Raw genomic sequence first — 15,808 nt, forward strand, 5'->3', positions numbered from 1 at the left:
CACACCTACTGTCAATCCAGGCTTTATTCCCTGGCACCTGGGTCTCCTCTGGCTGTTGCCCTCTCTCCCCTGCCCTCAGAAGCCTCCCAGAAAGTATCCCCACACTCATACCAATGTCCCTTCGTCCCATTACAGGCTGAACTGCGTCCCACCAAAATTCACACGTTAACACCCTAACCTAACACCTGGTATATCCCAGAATGTGACTGTATTTGGAGACAGGACCTTTAAAGAGATAACAAACATTAATCAAAGTCATATGGGTGGGCCTAATGCAGTGACTGGGAGGGAGAGACACCAGGGGTGTGCTAATGAGGAAAGGCTAAATGATGACAGAGCAAGAACGTGGCCAAGGAGAGAAGCCTCAGGAGAAACCAACCCTGCCAACACTTTGATCCTGGACTTCCAGCTTCTAGAACTGTGAGAAAATAAGTGTCTACTGTGTAGGCCACCCAGTCTGTGGTATTTAGTTATGGCAGCTGTAGCAAACTAAAACACTCTCAGGCTCCTGGGCCAGCCTTGCTCTCCCCTTGGATGCTGCACTTCAACCCATTGAGCTTGTCTGTTCCGTCTTCAAAACAGATCTGTATCTGACCACTTAGCAATACCTCTACCTCTACCATCCTGATCCGACCTACCCTGCTCCCTGGGATTCCAGCAGCACTCACCTCCTAGGTCTTCCCACCTCTACCCTCACCCCAGGAGTCTTCCCCTGTAACAGCCAGAGGAATCCTACAAAGACCTAAATCAAAGCACAATCCTCTGGCCAAAGGCTTCCCATGGCTCCTACCTCTCTCAGGGTAGACATCCAAGTCCACACATGGCCCATAAGCTCTGCACCATCTGCCCCCACAGGACTCCCGATTCCATCCCTATCCTTTGCTGTGTCCTTCCCTCAATCCACTCCAGCTGGACCTCCTTGCCTGTACCCGCCTCGGACTCTTGGGATTAGCATTCCATCTACTGAAACACTCTGCCTCTTCCCTCTATTCAGGACTCGGCTGGGATGCCACCTCCTCAGAAGCAGTTTTTGCGTCTTTGATTACTGTCTGCCTTCCCAACAACAACGTCCGCTCCATAGAGGCAGGCGGTGCCTGTCGTCTTCTCTGCAGGTCCCATCTGGGATGGCATTGGCCCTTACTGCTCAGTGCACATCTGTGGAAGACACAAGGTGCTCATTCTGGCTGCAGGCAAAGGTCTGACGAGCAGAAGGGGCCATGATCGCAGGCTGGGATCAGTAAGCATGGGCCAGGCCAACCTCAAAGCCTCACCACACAGGCTGGGCCCCTACCCACCCTGTCCTCCGCCCCCAGCCGGAGTCTCCTGCTCAGACTCTCCACAGAGGACATGTTTTCACATATAGTCACACATTCAGGCATCCACACTATCACACAGTCACATCCGCGATCACAGTCACAGTCCCTGCACCATCACAGAGCAATTCTACACAGTCTGGGACCCTCCTGCTGTACCGGGCCCTCCTGGGTACCACCACCAGACACCCTCTTTCAATGTGACAGCCACACCGTGCTGCAGGATTATCACATACGGTGACTAACACAGAGAGCACACGCACAAGTTACACACACAAGAACTACCCACACACGTGGTCACAGCGAATAACACATTCACCCTAGATTGTGGGGCACCTACAGCCACAAAGGACAAACACGTGCAATCAACTGTATACCGTCACAAAAAGCAACACATGCTACACACGGTGACAACCCTCACACCGATACCGTCACCCCTCACCCCCACGCACCGTGCACGCTTCCACCTCCCGCACAGCCCCTGGCCCAACTCTCCACTCACGGCCGCCACAACCCCACAGTGGGCCAGCCTTCTGCCCACTACCCGCCCGCACTGCAACTACCGTCGTGCCCCCACGGTGCGCAGGAGGGGACGCGGGGCTTTCTGGGGCTTATAATCCGGGAGGGCGGCGTGCGGGCTGAGGCGCTTGAAACGCGAGAACCCTGAGGATTGTGGTTCCGCCGAGTCCACGCGCCCGCAGGACGGCGAGGCGCATTCTGGGAATTGTGGTCCCGGCGGGCGGGCGGGCGGGCGCGCTGCCGGACAGCGCGGCGCATTCTGGGAGTCGTGGTCCCGACGAGCGGGCACCGCCCGGTGAGCTCCCGGAAGTGGCTCCCGCCGCGCGGGTGAGGTGAGTCTTGAGGCGGTCCGCTGGGGTCGCAGCGGGAGAGGAACCTTCCACGCCCCGAAGCTGCCAGCTCGTGCGGCGGCCTGTGCGAGGCGTGAGGGACCGACCCGCCGGCGGGAACTGAGGCGCTGACCACGAGCGGCGCGACTGGAGGGCCGCGTGATGGCCGCCCCAGCCGAGTGTAGAACTCCCTGCCCGAGCGTGGGGCCCCCGGACGGGGATGCAGCCTGAGAGTGGGCTGCAGCGGCGCCACGCCGCGGGCGCGTGTTTCTGACGGGCCGCTCGCTGTGGTGTGTGGCCGACGGGGCTGGGGGCTTGCGCTCCCGCGGCTTGTGTGCGGTCAGGAGTGGGAACGTGGGGGTGTGGCTGCGGGGCGAGCGGCTCAGAGCCGCGGAATGAAGGGGTTCGCGGGGGCGTTGGCGCCGCTGTGAGGACCTGTGGCTCCTGCCCTGACTGGGAGTGACACAGAGATTGGGAGTGCCCGGGTGGATTCGGGGGTGTGGCTGACGCCGCGCCTGAGGTAGGCTGTGTGCGTGCGACCGTGTGGCTAACACGTTGCCGGGCCCGCTGGAACGGGGGTACTAAGCAGAGTTTACCGAGTCTGTGCTTCGCCGCGCCCGCAGCTGCAGCTCTTGGACGGCGGACACCCACCCGGGTTTGTGGATGTGTCCCCAGCAGCTTCTGTGTGCTTAACCCGGCAGGAGGCTGTGGAGTCAGCGGACTGGGTGTCCACCACGTGTTCGCCGAGTGCCGGCCGCTGCTGCACGTTCATCATGGAGCACCTTGGGTGACCTCACAGCAGCCCTCTAAGGTAGGTCAGTTGTCAGGACAGCTACAAGTGAGGACCACTGTCTTCGGTTGGCTGAACACTCACGAATCCGGGGACCTTGACCTGATGTCCGGTCAGCGCGGAGGGGGATGGGCTGAGGCGGTTCCGTGTCCATGTGTTTCAGCGACTGTCATCAGGAATTTTCCAGAATAGAAGCTCCCGGTGTCCAAAAGGGAGCTTGGAATCTTGGTGCACTTACTGCCGTCCCTTGCTGCTTCCCCTCGCCTGTACAGTGGACTCCCCACGTCTGTGGGTGACCATGCCCAGCCTTCCCCGGTCCCAATTTGCTCAGCACCTGTTTACTATGCACTTGACGTGGGCCGTGCGTGCCCTGGGCGCTGTTGCTCCCGCTTGCCGGGTCTCTCTGGGGTAACATGTGGTTACAGCCAGAGCTATAGGAAAGAGAGACCCAGGGCATTCACTTAGCTTGTTCCAAGCGCTTGGACAGCTCTTGGAGACGAAGGCAGGCAAAGCGCAGTCTGGAGGAGTAGGAGAATTTAGGTGCAGAGAGAGATCGTAGAACATGAGAATAACAGGGACGAAGGCTGTAAAGATGCGGGTTGGGGATGATGGCAAGGACAAGGTGACAAGAGATCCAAATGAGCTTCTAGGGGCTCGAACACAGTTTTGCCAGAAGTTGCCAGCTGCCACAGAAAGGTTTCGGGATTGGGGACTTACTTTACTAAGGTTTGCTTTTCCCTGTGCCCAAGGCCATGGCTCAAATGCCAACCAACATTTGTTACCTCCTTTTTTTTTTTTTTTTTTAAAGATTTTATTTATTTATTTGAGAGAGAGAGAGGATGAAAAGGGAAGAAGGGTCAGAGGGAGAAGCAGACTCCCTGCCAAACAGGCAGCCTGATGCGGAACTCGATCCCAGGATTCCAGGATCATGACCTGAGCCAAAGGCAGTCTCTTAACCAACTGAGCCACCCCGGCGCCCCTGTTACCTCTTTTTGATTTTAGCCATCTTAGCAGGTGTAAAGTGGTATCTCATTGGGAGTTTGATTTGGATTTCTGTGGTTGGGCATCTTTTCATGTTGCCTCTTAGCCATTTGTATATCTTCTTTGAAGAAATGTCTAGTCAAAACCTTTGCCCGTTCTTTAACTGGATTATTTGTCTTTTTATTATGGAATTGTTTAGATACAGGTTCCTTATCAGATATATTTTGTAAATGTTTCCTGCCATATTATGGGTTGCCTTTTTGCTTTCTTGTTGGTGTCCTTCAAATCATGAAAGTTTTTAATGTTGATGAAGTTGTTTATCTGTCATCATTTGTTTATCCTCCTTCATTTATCTGGGAAGGCTTTGCATTTTTTTAATTGAAGTATAGTTAATGTACAACATTTTATTGGTTTCAGATGTACAACCGTGATTCAGAATTCATACACAGTGTAAAATGCTCTACAATAAGTCTAGTTACCATTTCTTACCATAAAAAGTTAATACAATATCATGATCTATATTCTGTGTGTTTTACATTACATCCCCATAACCTATTTATTTTATAAGTGCAAGTTTGTATCTCTTGATCCCTTTCACCCAGTCCCAAACCCCCTTCTCTGGCAGCCATCAGTCTGTTCTCTGTATCTATGAATCTAGTTGTTGTTGTGTTGTTTTTTTTAAGATTTTATTTATTTGTCAGAGAAAGAGAGGGAGAGAGCACACAAGCAGGCAGAGGCAGAGAGAGAAGCAGGCTCCCTGCTGAGCAAGGAGCCGGATGTGGGACTTGATCCCAGGACCCTGGGATCATGACCTGAGCCGAAGGCAGCCACTCAACTAACTGAGCCACCCAGGCGTCCCTGAATCTGGTTTTCTTTTGTATGTCCACTTGTTTGTTTTTTAGATTCCACATGTAAGTGAAATCAAATGGTATCTGTCTTTCTCTGATTTATTTCACTTACCATAATACCTCAGGGTCCATCCATGTTGTCATGAATGGCAAGATTTTATTCTTCTTTATGGCTGATATATATATCTATATCTATCTATCTACGTATGTCACATATATGTATGACATCATATGTATCATGTATATCATATGTATCATGTATATGTATCATATCATGTGTATATGGATATATATGATATATATATGCCGCATCTTCTTTATCCCTTCATCTGTTGTTGGACATTTAGGTTGCTTCCATATCTTGGCTATTATAAATAATGCTGCAATGAATATAGGGTGAATATATCTTTTCAAGTTAGTGTTTTCATTTTCTTCAGATAAATGCCCAGAAATGGAATTGCTGGATTGTATGGGTAGTTCTGTTTTTAATTTTTTGCATTTTTTTAAAAGATTTTATTTATTTGGTAGAGATTACAAGTAGTCAGAGAGGCAGGCAGAGAGAGAGAGAGAGGAAGCAGGCTCCCTGCTGAGCAGAGAGCCTGATGCGGGGCTCGATCCCAGGACCCTGAGATCATGACCTGAGCTGAAGGCAGAGACCTCAACCCACTGAGCCACCCAGGAGCCCCAGTTTTTTGCATTATTTTTTAAGTTTATGCAGAACACTGACTAAAATTAACTATATATTGGGTTACAAACCAAGTCTTAGCAAATTTCAAAGGATTAAAAATGACTAAAGCACATTTTCTGAGCACAACAGTCTTAATCTGGTAATCAACAATAAGAAGATAACTAGAAAACCCCAATTGTTTGGAAATGAAAGAGTAGATTTCTAAATAACCCATGGGTCAGGAAGAAACTACAACGAAAATGAGAAAATATTCTGAACTCATTAAATGATAATGAAAATGCAACATCGAACTGATGGGTGTGCAGTTAAAGCTTTGTTTAGAAGGAAATTTATAACCTTAAGTAAATGTATTAGAAAAGAGGAAAGGAAGAAAGGCTGAATGTCAATTATATAAGTATCCATCTCAGAAGCTACAAAATAATTAGCAAATAAAGTGAGTGAATGACCGTGTGTAGCTACCTGAGGAGTGTGTGTGAGGGGAGGGAGATCTGGTTCTGTGTGGGAAGAGCACTGTAAGCAGACCAGCCATGGGCTCAGGCTGCCTTGGTTTACAGCTCAGCAACTCCCCATACCTTCAGTATCTGGGAATCTTTGGGCAACTCTTCTCCTTTCTATCTGTTTTCATATTGATACAATGGAAAGGAAGTTCCCACCTCCTGACTTCGTTATGAGTTTTAAATGAGTTACTATATACAAACGTTTAGAATGGTGCTTAGCATCTGATTATTTTGAGCATCTATGTCTCTGTGAGAATGAGTCACATCTCACAGGCCCCCAGTCTGCATCTGCCCTGCTCTACAGGTACGAGCAGAGCACCAAGTTCCACACGATGACAAAGTTCTGGCATTCCTGCAGACCCAGTTCCAACACTCCAGCCCTCCTGTGCCTCCCTTTTGTACTGCTGCTTGATGGCCATCCCCAAGAGTCCTCTGAGCCCAGTGCCCTGGGAACAGGAAGGCTTCCTGCGTGTGAAGGTGGAGGATGAGGAGGCCACCCTCTCTGAGATCCAGGAATCTAGCTCTGGCCACACTGCCCACCCTGAGGCTGCTCGTCTTCGCTTCCGGCGCTTCTGCTATGAGGAGGCATCCAACCCACATGAGGCCCTGGCCCGGCTGCGTGAGCTGTGCCACCAGTGGCTGCAGCCCGAGGCGCACTCCAAGGAGCAGATGCTGGAGCTGCTGGTGCTGGAGCAGTTCCTGGGGGCGCTGCCCCCCAAGATGCAGTCCTGGGTGGGTGCCCAGTTCCCCAAGAGTGGTGAGGAGGCTGCCATGCTGGTGGAAGGTCTGACTCGGGCACTCGACAAGAGAGGTGAGGCGGAGCAGCTGGTAACTGTTCACAGCGCACTGAGGGCAGAGCCCGGACTGGAATGTGGGAGTGCAGGGTCTGGGCTTGGGGTCGCTCACACACACACTCGTCACCTTTGTACCTCACCCAGACTCTCACACACTGTGCTAAGCAGATCTGTTTTGATTGCTAATGACCAAAATCCCAGCCCAAACTGACTGAAGCAAAGTAGGGAGGCCTCGTGGCTATATTCAGGAGCTCTGTTGATGGTATCAGGACTCTTTTTTTCTCATTCTGCTTCTCAGTTGGGTTTTCCTACATTAGTTTCTCTCTCTCTCTCTCTCTTTCTTTTCCTTTTCCTTTTTTTTTTTTTTTTTTTTTTTTTTTTTTTTTTTTTAGAGAGTGCGCAGGAGCGGCAGGGAGGGGCAGAGGAAGAGGGAGAAGCAGTCTCACCACTGAGCAGGTAGCCTGATGGGGGGGCTCAATCCTAGGGCCTTGAGATCATGACCCAAGCCAAAGGCAGACACTTAATCAATTGAGCCACCCAGGTGCCCCTAGCTTTACTCTTAAGCAGCTTCTATCCTCATTGGAGATAAAATTGGCTCAGCAACCCAGACTTATGTCTTACCAGTGTAGAAACCCCCAGGAAGAACAGTAAAAGATTCCTGGGCTGAGGCCAGCTGAACTGGTTGGGGTCTTGTGCTTGTTTTTTGGATGATGAGCAAGATGAGCAAGGAAAACCAGGCTGCTGGGAGCTGGAAGCCTGTGAGGGTGGGGGCGGGAGTGACAGAAATACCCAGTGTCTCCTTGTGTCTTCTCTGATTCCTCCCTCTGCTGGCCCTCTAGGATCTGGCTGAGTCAGTCTTGCCCTTAACTAGAGTGGGCACTGTTGCTTTGGGGGACCCACACCAATATCCCAGCCCGGGGAGGGCCTGTAGGACGCAGAGAGGATGGCAGGACAATCGAGAGCAGGGAGTGAAGGCTCCTCCCAGAAGGGCCTGGCCCAGTGTGGCCAGGCGTGATGGTAGCAGATAGCGTGTATATGCCAGGACCTGGGAGGAGGCGTGCTGTGAGTAGGAGGAACAAAAGTATGATCAAGGGTTGGTAGATCCACCACTGCTCTTCTTCCTCCTGGTCATGTGACTTTCTTGTGCCTCTGTTTCCCTGTCAATAAAATGGGAATTGCAGTCATAATACCTACCTCAGTGTCAATGCCTGGCACAGATTAAACACAGTGGAAACTGGGGCTGTTAGGATGATTTTTTTTTTAGCTCCTTAAGAAGCAGACTTTTCTGGAGAGGGTAGTCATGTGCTTTCCCGTGGCCCCATCAGCTGTGCCCAGGCAGAGGTCATGGGGACAAGGGTAATGACCCCATCTTCCTGCAGGGTCGAAGTTTTCAGAGAAAAGGCAATATGGCACTGAGACAAGAAGGACCTGGCAGTCCAGGCAGAGGGAATGGTGGGAGGTGAAGGGCCAGTGGTACAGTAAGGACCAGTGAATTCTGGAAAGGCAGGTTGTGTGATATTTCTAGAATAGAGGAAGAAAGGGAGATGTGGGACCAAGCATGTGGCTGGAGAGGCTGGGGTGTTAGGAGGACATCTGTAGGCTTAGAGGAGGAAAGCTGAGATCTACAGTTGAAATCTCAACTTGGCTGCTAGCTAACTGTGTCATCTTGTACCAGTTAGTTACTCAAGACCTTCCTTCAACTGGGCCTGTTTCCTTGTTGAAGTGCAGTCGTTGCAGTATGTCCTTGTGAGAGCAGACTGAAGCTGAAACGAGGCAATGGAAATGATCCACTGTACTTGGAGACTAGCACATAACAAGAGTCCAAGAATGACCAGCACCCCTGGGAGGCGAGCGGTGGTGGGTCCCTCTGGCACAGGTGGGGAAGCAGGGCCAGACAAAAGCAAGCAAGACTGCGCAAGGCCCTGGAGCTGGCCAGCGGCAGAGCTGGGGCCCCACTGTGGGCAGCTATATGCCTTCTCCCATCTCTTCCTGGGGTCTGTCCAGTGCACGATGCTGTTCACTGTCCCCAGGTGCCCTGTGCACCCCTCAAGGATCAGTTCAGCTCAAAGGTCAGTTCAGACATGCCACTGACTCATACACAACCCAGTCTCCAGCTTCCTTTTAACCATACTCTGCCTCCACAGCCATTTAGAAAGAGTGGGCCTCAATCCTCCTGGGGTCTTAGGGAAGCCAGGCAGGTGTGTCACCACTCACCCTCAGCAGCACTTGTCTACTTAGGGCTCGAGGTAGAGTCTACTGTAGGAAACTGCACAGTTGTGAGCATCTGGAATTAATTCCCTCATTCAGCCAGTATTTACTGAGCACCTGCAGAAAATGCTCAGTAGGTGTCTAGGTCCATGGGGAAGGCACCAAGAGCTGGGGCCTGCCCAGGGGGAGCGAGTATGCAGGCACTTGGCAAAGAAGAACCCCTGTGCGTGCTTACTTGCTCTCGCTCTCACTCTTTCAGTTCAGTTCAACATCAGAGTCTTCCTTCTGATACTTGAGCAAAAATCAGCAGCCTTGAAGAATGAGACTTGTGGGGAGGGGGGATTGAAACCTGTGATCCAGTTTTTGATGGTGTGGGAGGACAGCCCCATGCCCTTTTGTCATCCAGGACACCAAATGAGAAACTTTCCTTTGGAAATGGGGCCAAATATTAGGAGTGGCTGTGTCTCCCCTTACAGAGTCAGACCAGGCCGAGTTGGGGAGCCCTGTGTGGACAGAGTGGTGACACTGTGGTTTGGATTGTTTCAGGATGGGACCCGAAAGCCAAGCTCTCAGAGGCAAACTGCATGCAGAGTGATTTGGAAGAGTCAGAGCCATTAGACAGAGCCACTGAAACCCTTATGGGAGGTATTTCCCTGGGACCCACCTTTGGTGATGCTTGTGAACCTGAGGGCAGCTCAGAGAGGCAGGCAGGACTCTCGGGGGAAACCTGGACGAAGTCTGTCCCCCAAGAGATGGATTTGAGGGAAACTTCAGAGCCTCACAAGGATGTTCCCATTGACCAGCCCAGCTGTGAATCTGGTGCCTTGGGGAATAGTCCCAATGTGTGGCCAAATTTCACCTCAAAAGAGAAGACACCAGAAGAGAAATTTGATGCAGTAGATGGTGATAGGACAGAGCCTCCATGCATATACTCAGGGAGGAGGTCTTCCAAGTGTGGTGAATGTGGAAAAACATTCCAGAGCCCCTCAGCCCTCGAGACACATCAGAAGAGCCATTCTCGGAAGACACCCTACACCTGTAGTGACTGTGGGAAAGCTTTCAGCCGGAGCACTCACTTAGCCCAGCATCAGGTCATCCACACCGGGGCAAAGCCCCATGAGTGTAAAGAGTGTGGGAAGGCCTTCAGCCGGGTCACCCACCTAACTCAGCACCAGAGGATCCACACTGGAGAAAAACCCTACAAGTGTGGGGAATGTGGCAAAACCTTCAGCCGCAGTACCCATCTCACTCAGCACCAGCGGGTGCACACAGGGGAGAGGCCCTATGAGTGTGAAGAGTGTGGGAAGGCCTTCAGCCAGAGCACCCATCTGACTCAGCACCAGCGCATCCACACTGGGGAGAAGCCCTACAAGTGTGACGCTTGTGGGAGAGCCTTTAGTGACTGCTCAGCTCTGATCCGCCACCTGAGAATCCACTCCGGAGAGAAGCCATATCAGTGTAAGGTTTGTCCGAAGGCCTTTGCACAGAGCTCCTCCCTCACTGAGCACCAGAGAATCCACACGGGAGAGAAGCCATACAAGTGCAGTGACTGTGGGAAGGCCTTTAGCCGCAGCTCAGCCCTCATGGTTCACCTGAGAATCCACATCACAGTCCTTCAGTAACCAAAGAAAGCCCTTGGGACACAGAACAACTTCCCCTCGGAGGATCAACATCTAAAAGAAACCCTAAGTTCCAAAGGAACAGAGAACAGGGTGGGTGATTGATAGTACCCTAAAATGATAAGGTGCTTCTGGGCAGATTCTGGGGCTGTCTGGGAACAACTCTGCGTTTGGAGACCCAGATGGAGGCACCTGATGAACACAGAGCTATTCAGGCCAGCAGGAGAATCTTCCAGAAGGATCCTGCTTCTCTCTATACCCCACTCAGGCCCATCTCAGAGAAAGGACAGCTGAGCTGAGGACCTGGATTGGTCTTCAGAGCCATGACAATTGGAGTAAAGTTTCTGTCGGGACTCAGTGGTCCCAAGTTGCTCTGGGCAGAAAGGCTCCAGCTTCATGTTTCCATGTAGCTGCTCTTACCTTTTCTTACTTTTTAACTTACCTGGTAAGCTGAACTTACCTCTTAGCTTTTCCTCTCCCGCTTAGCCCAGGAGGGATGACAGCCCATGCCCACCTCTGTGCCTTCACACCTACTCTTTTGCTCCACCTGTTCATGTCTAACTCCAAGGCCAACCTGTGGGGCTGCCTTTTCTGTGAGGCCTTCTCCAGGCCCCCAGTCTCTCTCACATTCTCCCTAATCAAGGGTGTGACATGATGCTTGCGCAGCATCTGTTTCTCTTTGCCCTCTTCTTCTATGTCCCATCAGTCATCAGCCCTGTTGGCTTTACCAAAAACTCACCTCTAATCCGCCTTCACCATTGTCACCTTCTGTGAGCCCTCATCACCTCATCTGGATTGCAGCTGGGGTCTCCTGCCTTCATTCTCTCCTCTGACTTCCCCCGATATTTCTTTCTCCACACCAGCCTCCAGGGGGCTCTTTCTGCAAGCCAGACCTGATTGTGTCACTCCGTAGTAGAAAGCTCTCCAATGCACCCCCTTCTTTGGCAAAGCTTCCTGAATGGGTTACAAGTATGCCAAGACATAAGTCTTGGCCCCAAACAACCTCTCCAGGTACCCTTATATGTGTATGTGAAAACTGTCATTTTTCTATGTGTTCAGTGATGTGAAAATGGTTTCAAAGAACTGCCCTTAGGGATATATGTCAAACTCCTTCACCTGCCATTCATGATCATTTGTGACCTGACGCCCCCGTTCATCTCCTCCTGTGGTAGCCCCACCTTCCACACACCAGCCCTGTGGAACTACTTGTGGTTCCTGAAGAAGCCATATTTCCCCCCACCTACGTGCCTCTGTACCTGTGCCTGCAAACCTTCTCTCCTTTCCTCCTAGATGTTTCACATATCCCTCTCTAACAAAACCCTCCCTACTTCCTTGAGCTGACTTCAACTTGCCTTCTTTGCTTCCAGAGCACCTCCTTAACTTCTCTTTAACTTCCTACCATGTTGTATTTACTGCTTCCAGAGCTTACAGTCTGTGTTTCCCAAAGAGACTGTGAGCTTCCAAGAGCAAGGACCTTGTCTTATCCTCAGTATCCACAGCACAGGATGCAGTAAGCTCTGACCAGTGTCTGTTGAATGATTATACCATTACTGGTGCCTTCCTGGAGGCAGTTGCCATGCTCCACCCTGCGACCTGAGAAAGGTTGCTGTCTCCCTGACACCCTGCAGGGCAAGAAGAATCTTATTTTCCTAGAGCCCCAGCACTCAGACAAGCCTAGCATACAGTGGCCTCAATAAAATGTTACCATATTGAGTCTGCCCTTTCTATCGCCCCAGAATTCCCTGGACTCAGTGGTTGCCAGCATGCTGTCAGTGCTTTCTGGCCTTCTCTCACAGTTCTGTATCCCTGCCCCTCTTTCAGGGTCCATGTCTGTAACTGGATGTCACTGCTTCTGTTCTTAACTTTTAGGGTGTCTCTCTCTGATGACCCTATCACATTCACATGTTAGCCTTTTGACCTACCATACTGTTTTGTACTGTACCATCTCTCCCAGTGTTTCTCCCTGTGTCTTGAACTCATTCCCTTTGTGTCACAAGTAAGCAGAGTCACACAGACCAACCAAGGAGTGAGGTTCAGAACAGGAAGGTTGAGACCCAGGGAAACAGATCTTGTATCAGTATCTCTGAGAAAGTCCCAGATACACCTGCACACAGGCAGACTGCCACTCATAGTGAGACCAAGGCTGAGAGACTCAAAGACTCAGACATAGGGAAAAGCTCAGAGATGAGAGATACACATTACTAGTGAAATGATCACACAGGCCTCCAAAAAGCCTTCAGGCAATGGAAATATATGGGCCTAAAGTCAGGCTGCCAAGCCCTACTGCTCCCCAGGGCTGCTTTTAGGACCTCAGATTAGTGACTTCCCTAAACCTCAGTGAACTGCTCATCTATAAAGCAGGAATAAGACGACCTGCCTTGTGCAGGACCCAACCCAGGGCCTGGCGACCAGCTTGCAGTGTCCATCTCCACCTCTTTCTGCCCCCATTTTCCTTGTCTTTGGCACAGAAGAGCTGAAACTCCATTCCCTGGTGCTCTGAGCATCTCCACCACCCACTTCGTCATGACATATGTGTCTTCCCGTGTTTGTCTAAAGGGGGAGGAAATCAGGAAAAAGGAATCTTCATTAAGGATCCACATGTGTTGTTCACTCTGCCAAATAACTTATGTACATCATCTCACAACACTCAGGGCAGGATGACCATCCCTGTTTTACAGAGGAAGGGACGTGGCCAAGTTTTTACTGCCAGAGACTGGAAGCACTAAGATTTGAAAGCCTATCCAAATAATGTCAGCAATTTTAAGAAGCACCACTATGTTCAACAAACCAAGTAAGTCAAATACTAACATTGGATTTCCTTCAAATCCAGACATATGTTCTTTAGAAGAAACACATTTAAAATGGGCAAGTTGAGGGTAAAGGAATAGAAAAGGATATACAAGGCGGATGTGAATCTGAAGAAAGACAACAGAGCTATATTAATTTCAACAAAATAGATGTTGACACGAAAGCATCATTAGGGTCATAGGATTGCTATGTTGTTTTGTTGGGGTTTTGTTTGTCTGTTTGTTTTTTGTGGTATTTTTTGTAATAAATAGAACATGCATTAGGAAGATGTGATAGTTTGGAACCAGACAGCTCATGACATCTGTATTAGGGAACAGAATCACAATAACTGATAAGACCATACATGTAGTTGAAAATGCTGCCACATTCTTTGTGATAATAGCAGAGAGAATATTTGAAGAAGTAATTACTGGAAACTTTTCAAATTTGGAAAAGGTGTCAGTTTACAGGTTCAGAAAGCTCAGTGAAAAACAGTGTAATCTCAAAGAAATCTATGCCTAGACACATCATAATTGAACTCCTGAAAACAAATTTTAAAAATTTCGAAAACAGTCTGTGAAAAACTATGTATCCTATAAAGATCAGTGCAAAAGATTATGGGTTTCCTGTCAGAAATAGTGAAAACCAGAAGGCAGAGAAACAACATGTTTAAAGTGTTGGGGGAAAAAAAAAACCCTGGCAATCCAAAATACTATATCCAATGAAAATACAAATCAAGAAGGGGAGTAAAATAAAAACATTTTCAAATTATGCAAAACTAACAATCTTGCCAGCAGGCTAAAGAGTGATTTTGGTAGAAGGGAAAGTGACACCAGAAAGAAAATCAAAACTTTGGTAGTAAAGAAAGTAATGCATTGCAAATTTTTGTTCTTTAGGAAACACATGAATGTTTTTTAAAAAAGATAGATATGACTGTTGAAAACAAAACTTATAACATTGGTAGTGTTCAATGTATGTTGTTTTAGTATGTATGACTACAACATAAAGAGGGGAGAATATCAAAATTCATTCATTGGGGGTGCCTGGGTGGCTGCCTTCAGTTCAGCTCATGATCCTAGGGTCCGGGGTCCTAGGATCAAGCCCCACATCGGGCTCCTTGCTCAGTGGAGAGTCCCTCCCTGCCTGCCATTCCCTCTGCTTGTGTTCTCTCTGTCAGATAAATAAAATCTTTTCTTTTTTTTTTTTTTTTTTTTTTTTTTTTAAGATTTTATTTATTTATTTGACAGACAGAGATCACAAGTAGACAGGCAGGCAGAGAGAGAGGGAAGCAGGCTCCCTGCTGAGCAAAGAGCCCGACGCGGGACTCGATCCCAGGACCCTGAGATCATGACCCGAGCCGAAGGCAGCGGCCCAACCCACTGAGCCACCCAGGCGCCCAGATAAATAAAATCTTTAAAAAAAAATTCATTCAGTGATATATTTGAGATTTGTATATTTTAATGCATATACATTATATCTCAAAGAACCATTAGTGTACAAAATTTTTTTTTTAAATTAGAGGGGAGGGCAAAGAGACCTCTAATTCTATGGTCAAAGAGGTCAGAGACCTCTATTAATTCTATGTAGACTGAAGAGTGAGGTACACATATTGTAATCCCTAGAGAAATGTCAGAGACAGACAGACACACACACCTATGCAAAGAAATAAGCCCAATAAATGAATTACAATGAAGCTCTACGGGCACCTGAGTGGCTTAGTTGGTTAAGCGTCTGCCTTCAGCTCAACTTATGAACCCAGGGTCCTGGGATTGAGCCCCACAGTGGGCTCCCTGCTGAGTGGGGAGCCTGCTTCTCCCCCTGCCTCTGCCACTTCCCCTGCTTGTGTTCTCTCAAATAAATAAACAAATAAATAAATAAATAAGGCAGGTGCCCTGCCAATTATTTTTTATTCACAAAGAAGTAATTTCCTATTATTTAAACTAATACAGACTTGTTTTTAAGCCTAATAATGAGCTGTTACTGATGTCTACTCCCAAGAAATCAGTGATCTGTGTTTCCTGAAGAAAGTGAAAAAGAACAAATTAATTCAGAAATAGAAGAGAATAATAATGATACAGGTAGAGATCCACAAAGTAGAAAAGAGACCACAGAAAAAATGAACACGGGCGCCTGGGTGTCTCAGTGGATTAAGCCTCTGCCTTCGGCTCAGGTCATGATCACAGGGTTCTGGGATCGAGCCCTGCATCGGGCTCTGCTCAGCGGGGAGTCTGCTTCCCCCTCCCACCTCTGCCTGTCTCTATGCCTATTTGTGATCTCTCTCTGTCAAATAAATAAATAAAAATCTTAAAAAATAAAAGAAAAAGAAAAAAATGAACAAATCCAAAAGTTAATTAGTTCTTTGAAAAGATTAATACAATTGATAAATCCCTAGCTAGACTGACAGAGGGAGATATTGGGGGGGTAAGGAGGGACAC

General features: G+C 48.9%; 1 protein-coding gene across 2 annotated transcripts; it reads left to right on the forward strand.

Moving 5' to 3' along the window:
- Positions 1–2,767: 2,767 nt before the first annotated feature.
- ZSCAN22 (zinc finger and SCAN domain containing 22) lies at positions 2,768–12,460 on the forward strand. 2 transcript variants are annotated; one of them, XM_032847684.1, is made up of 3 exons: positions 2,768–2,972; positions 6,324–6,776; positions 9,514–12,460. In XM_032847684.1, the coding sequence occupies exons 2-3, from the start codon at positions 6,377–6,379 to the stop codon at positions 10,587–10,589; spliced, it is 1,476 nt and encodes a 491-aa protein (XP_032703575.1). In that variant the 5' UTR covers positions 2,768–2,972; positions 6,324–6,376; the 3' UTR covers positions 10,590–12,460. The 2 variants fall into 2 exon arrangements, with proteins under 2 accessions (XP_032703575.1, XP_032703576.1); XM_032847685.1 differs by lacking the exon at positions 2,768–2,972 and having other exon boundaries at positions 5,495–6,749.
- Positions 12,461–15,808: the final 3,348 nt, after the last annotated feature.

This window comes from Lontra canadensis, unplaced genomic scaffold (assembly GCF_010015895.1).
Source record: "Lontra canadensis isolate GAN:19392208 unplaced genomic scaffold, GSC_riverotter_1.0 scaffold191, whole genome shotgun sequence".
Lineage (NCBI taxonomy): Eukaryota > Metazoa > Chordata > Mammalia > Carnivora > Mustelidae > Lontra > Lontra canadensis.